Raw genomic sequence first — 5,902 nt, 5'->3', positions numbered from 1 at the left:
TAACATGACATGGTATTCTCTATCCATCGGATCCCGACAAACACAACATAGAGTATTACGGATAGATGATCTTGATCATGTTAGGCAGCTCACAAGATCCAACAATGAAGCACAATGAGGAGAAGACAACCATCTAGCTACTGCTATGGACCCATAGTCCGGGGGTGAACTACTCACTCATCACTCCGGAGGCGACCATGGCGGTGTAGAGTCCTCCGGGAGATGAATCCCCTCTCCGGCAGGGTGCCGGAGGAGATCTCCAGGATCCCCCGAGATGGGATCGGCGGCGGCGGCGTCTCGATAGGTTTTCCGTATCGTGGTTTTTCGCATCGGGGGTTTCGCGACGGAGGCTTTAAGTAGGCGGAAGGGCAGAGTCGGGGCCGGACGAGGGGGCCACACCATAGGGCGGCGCGAGCCCCCCGGGCCGCGCCGCCACGTGGTGTCGCCACCTCGTGGCCCCACTTCGTGTGTTCTTCGGTCTTCGGAAGCTCCGTGGAAAAATAGGCCCACGGGTCTTCGTTTCGTCCAATTCAGAGAATATTTCGTTACTAGGATTTCTGAAACCAAAAACAGCGAGAAAACGAGAACTGGCACTTCGGCATCTTGTTAATAGGTTAGTTCCAGAAAATGCACGAATATGACATAAAGTGTGCATAAAATATGTAGGTATCATCAATAATATGGCATAGAACATAAGAAATTATCGATACGTCGGAGACGTATCAAGGGCCGTGGGCTTTTGTTTCGTCCAATTCCGAGAATATTTGTAAACCAACTTTTCTGAAATCAAAAACAGCAGAAAATAGGAACTGGCACTGTGGCATCTTGTTAATAGGTTAGTCCCAGAAAATGCATAAAAACATTATAAAGTGTGAATAAAACATGTAGGTATTGTCATAAAACTAGCATGGAACATAAGAAATTATAGATACGTTGGAGACGTATCAGACATCGTCCAGCTTTCGCAAATGGTGGTGGAGCATGTAGCCTTCTTATCATCGCTGCCGCCGCACGCACCACCATAGGCAGCGTGGGATGGTCAGGAGGTTCCACCGCACGCGTCTCCACCGTAGTACGCGCAGCCAGCAGACGAATGGATCGTCCCGATACACGCAGTATCCGAGTCGACCAGACGCATCATGTCCGCAGGCGGACCTAAGAGCATCTCCAGTCGCGTCCCCCAAAGCGTCCCCAAAGCAATTTCGGGCGCGCCGGGCCAAAAAAACGTTCCAGCCGCGTCCCCCAAAGCCCATTTTTGTCCGGCGCCCCGAGCCCGTCCCCTCCCACAGGGGATGCTCCGGGCACGCCGGACACAACGAAAAGCGAGGCGAACCGACGCGTCAGCGGCTCAGTGAAAAATCGTCTCCCACTCCCGCCAAATCCCGCCCCTCCCGCCATATCGCGCCTATCCCGCCGCGCATTTCTCGCCCCCCAACACATATCCCGCCGCCGATTCATTTCTCCTATCCCGCCGATTTGTTTCTCCCTCCCGCCGTCCACCCACCACCGCTACCCTTTCCCCATTCCATGGCACCACCGATAGCCCCCAAAAAGATGGCCAAGAAAGCGGCCAAGAAGCCGCCGGGCAATGCGACGAAAGGGGCGAAAACACCGTTCGCGAAGCCGCGGAAGGTGTCGGCTCCGAAGAAGAAGCCGGAAGGATGGACCGATGATCAGTGGCATCAAGACTGTCTGCGCCGGAAGATGTCGACGGCGGAGCGGAAAGGACGGAGGGCGGCGGAGCAGGAGAAGAAGGCTGCGCGGCGCACCGGCGACCGGCACTTAATGGCCGGGTGTCTCGCCGCCACCAACGCGAGCCCATATAGTACGAACGTGCCGGTGTACATTCCGGGAGTGTTCTCTCCGTCGTCATCCGACTTCTACAACGACGGCCCCTCCGGCACACCCGGGTGCGTGACGCCTAAATTGTCGCCCCACTACCAGGATGCGCTGCCGCATGGCGGCTTCAACCCCAACAACCTCTACTCCCCGGCGTACGAGCAGCGCGAGCCAGGACCCGGTGCGAACGACGACCCTTTTAGTGGCCGCAGGGGGCCGCTCGAATTCGACGGCGCCGGTGCGGAGGGTGCTGAGGAAGAGGGCGGGGGTGAGGACGAGGAGGACGATGAAGAGGAGGAGGTGGAGGAAGGAACGGAGACAAGGGGGGACGAGGGGGGCGCAGCCCCCCTATGCTCATGATTTTCCTTTGAACACAAGCCATGTCAGCTCCTTATTTGTGTGATTTTAGCTAGTTCTGCCCCCTCATACTAACATTGCCCCCCTTATACTTCATTTCTGGATCCGTCCCTGAGGATGAGGACGACGACGAGGACGAAGAGGGTGGCGAGGGCAGCGAGGGAGAGGACGAGGAGGGTGCCGGTGACGATGATCTCGTGGAGGTAGACGCGGACGGTGTGAAGAAGAAAAAGAAGAAGGCGTCGGGCACACGAGGCCCCAAGTGGACGGTTTTGGAGGATCTTTGTCTGTGCGAGTCGTGGGCGACGGTGAGCCATGACTCCATCATCGGCGCCAACCAAAAATACGGGAAGTATTGGGCGAGGATCAAGGCGAGTTCGATGAGCGCAAGCTCATCAAGAGCGACTACAACAAAGTGACAATGAAGAGGAGCCAAAAGGCAATGTCGACGCGATGGGCCATCATCCAGGCGTCGGTGAACTCCTTCCATGGATACCATCACGACTTAGTGACCAGAGCCGAAAGCGGCGCCAACGTCTCCCAATGGTACGACTCTTTCTTCCATAATCTGTAGCGCCTACATTGTGTTCGATGAAATGATTCTGCTTCCTTTGGCTAGTTTGATAGGGCCATGGAGGTTTACCGGAAGTACTCGGATGGGAATAAGTCGTTCGCGCTGATGCATTGCTATACCAAGCTCAAAGGGAACGAGAAATGGCGGTTGACGCACCTGTCGCTGTCCAAGGGGAAGGACGCCATTGATCTGGACGCGCCGCTGGCAACGTCGGCGGGGAGTCCCACGGCAGCAAGGTTGCCAAGGCCACCTTGGCCGACGCCGCGTCGTGTGAGAAGACGCGAGCGTCGATCACGAAATGCCTCGCGGACGTCTCCTCGACCTTTCTCTCCCGCGACAAAAAGACCGACGAAAGGTGGGCGGAGGCCGCTCAAGAGGCAAGAGGAGAAGTTGGAGCTCAAGAAACGCAGGGACGACATGTCCCTGCTGAGAGTGTCGACAGAGGGAATGTCTCCCCGGACGCGGGCGGCGCACAACTTCTTCAAAGGCCAGATCCTCGACGACATCGAAGCCAAAATGGCGGCGGCCGATGCTGCGGCCGATGCGGAGGCCCAGGAAGCGGCAGCGGCAGCAACCGCGGAGCAAGAGCCGGCTGACGCGTCTTTGACTGCTACACCATCGTCGGCCTATGGGACGGCGGCGGAGCAGACGGAGCATGCACATCACCAGGCAGATCGCGACGAGGTCATCGTGATCGACGGGCCTGCGTCGACTCAGGATACGTCGCCGTCGACCAACCCCTTCTTCTAATTTAGCATGCACTATGGTCTGTAATATGATCACACGCCCAGTACTTTGATCGCCGCTACTCTGATCGCGACGATTCGGCAGGAACGATCTCTTTTGAATGCAACAATTTGAAATTCCTGATTGGGGGCGGCGTTTGAGGGACGCGGCTGGGGAGCGACGTCCCCCAAAAGTGGTACGAACAAAACACGTCCTCCAAACGCTCAATTCGACGCGGTTTGAGAGACGCTTTGGGGAACGCGGGTGGAGATGCTCTAAACAGGTAGAAACGGACCTTTTGGCCTTTTGGGTCGTCGATCAGCCTGCTAGAGATGCCGTAGGAGATGCTCTCCAACGGTCACCGTAGGCAAAGGCTCCCCAGCAGCCCCACACGCCTATTTAATCTTATCTCGTCTCCCTCGCAAGATAGGAGCGCCACAGACCCAAATCCAAGCTCTACTAGCACAACTCCTTCTCCTCCAATTCCGGCGAGTTATCGTAGCGAGATGGCGGCGACGAACCCGAAGGTGTTCTTCGATGTGACCGTGGGCGCCCAGCCGGCGGGCCGCGTGGTGATGGAGCTGTTCGCGAAGGAGGTCCCGAGGACCGCGGAGAACTTCCGCGCTCTGTGCACCGGCGAGAAGGGCGTGGGCAAGATGGGCAAGCCGCTCCACTACAAGGGCAGCAAGTTCCACCGCGTCATCCCGGGGTTCATGTGCCAGGGCGGCGACTTCACCGCCGGGAACGGCACCGGCGGCGAGTCCATCTACGGCGCCAAGTTCGCGGACGAGAACTTCGTGCACACGCACTCGGGCCCCGGCATCCTCTCCATGGCCAACTCCGGGCCCGGCACCAACGGCTCCCAGTTCTTCCTCTGCACCGACGCCTGCGACTGGCTCGACGGCAAGCACGTCGTCTTCGGCAAGGTCGTGGAGGGCATGGACGTCGTCCAGGCCATCGAGAAGGTCGGCTCCCGCAGCGGCACCACCTCCAAGCCCGTCGTCGTCGCCGACTGCGGCCAGCTCTAGATCTCGTGGTGCTGTTGGATCCGTGGTATCCGGCGTGGCCGTTGTTGTATCTTTCTTTCTTTCCCTGTTGTTATCTTAGCGTTTCCCTGTTTTGAGTTGTGCGAGCGAATAATCGAGGAAGCTGCGCTCAGTTTGTGAGATCCGGCGAGTGCTGAAACCTGTTCTTCAGATTGGCAACAAAGAATAATTAAGAACCGACGATATTTTTTTAAGAAAAATGGTGCGTGCGTGCGAGCATCTGAGATCGAGATCTGGATAATACTCTACTGGTCATGCGTGGATCTGAGACGTGTCGCAAAATTAAGATGAGATCACTATCATAGATCCAAGTATACGCAGTTGTATATTCTTTAGACTTCAGAGATACGCTCAGTTCATATAGCTCGCCAACTCTTTCTGAAGCTCGAAATGCTCCTGAAAGGATTGGACATGGTCTTGGAATTAATGGAGAGGGGCATCCCGCATCCCTTCAGGCTTGCAATGGTCGCATCTCAAAAAGCCCAAATACTATATTTGACATTTCAACTCTGAGCTTGAGAGAAAGTTAGGTAGCTATATTTTCTTCAAGCAACATGATCTCGACATTCGCCATTATCAACTATGATAAAAAAAAGGCACTGCATCCGATTCTCTTTTATGACTACTTAGTTTTCCAGAATTGCTTTCAGAGTCTCACTATGCTTGGAAATAATTCTCTTGATGCCAATTCTTTTTTGAGAAACACAGTACAAACGCAGGCGCTCATATACACGCGCATACACTCACCCCTAACCCCTATGAACGCACACACGCACATCCTACCCCTATGAGCACCTTCGGAAGACTGAGCCGGCGGATTGGATCTTGAAATTGACGAAGTCACCACAGGCGCCTCGCTGTCGACGGGAACGTCGCCTCCCACTGAATGAATATTCCGCCTTTATGAGACACACAGATGTCAAACCTAGGGTTTGAACTCTGGTGGGCTGGGGGGTACAACCACCCTCCTAACCATCCAACCTCAGGTTGGTTCTCCTCTTGATGCCAATTCTATCAATACACATAAACAAAGAAAGATGCTCATAGTTTTGCAACATCAACCGTCATGAGGTACATCGTTTTCATCTTATTGTACGTTCGGCATGAAAGCTGTGGAGATGCAAACATGTGGTTCCAGTTGAGATCTTCGTCAAATACCATCGCGAGGAATAATAGCATGAAGATGACTACCACAAACGGTACAACTTCCATGAGAAGCGAAAGATATTAGGAAGCATCCTATGCGCGAAAGATAAGATACGGGAGACGGGGTCCTATGGTATGGGTCTTCGACCCTTGGTCTAATTCCACGATGAAGTGCCGTTAAGTGAAGATTGGGGGTGGGGGGGGGGGGGGGGAT

General features: G+C 55.0%; 1 protein-coding gene across 1 annotated transcript; it reads left to right on the top strand.

The window, feature by feature from the left end:
* The first annotated feature begins 3,854 nt into the window (after window positions 1–3,854).
* Window positions 3,855–4,729, top strand: LOC124691425 (peptidyl-prolyl cis-trans isomerase-like). Its single transcript, XM_047224712.1, has one exon. It carries the CDS (start codon window positions 4,003–4,005, stop codon window positions 4,522–4,524), a length of 522 nt encoding a protein of 173 aa, XP_047080668.1. The 5' UTR covers window positions 3,855–4,002; the 3' UTR covers window positions 4,525–4,729.
* The last annotated feature ends 1,173 nt before the right edge of the window (window positions 4,730–5,902 follow it).

This window comes from Lolium rigidum, chromosome 2 (assembly GCF_022539505.1).
Source record: "Lolium rigidum isolate FL_2022 chromosome 2, APGP_CSIRO_Lrig_0.1, whole genome shotgun sequence".
NCBI classification, from domain to species: domain Eukaryota; kingdom Viridiplantae; phylum Streptophyta; class Magnoliopsida; order Poales; family Poaceae; genus Lolium; species Lolium rigidum.
This window is presented reverse-complemented; position numbering and strand designations above follow the sequence as displayed.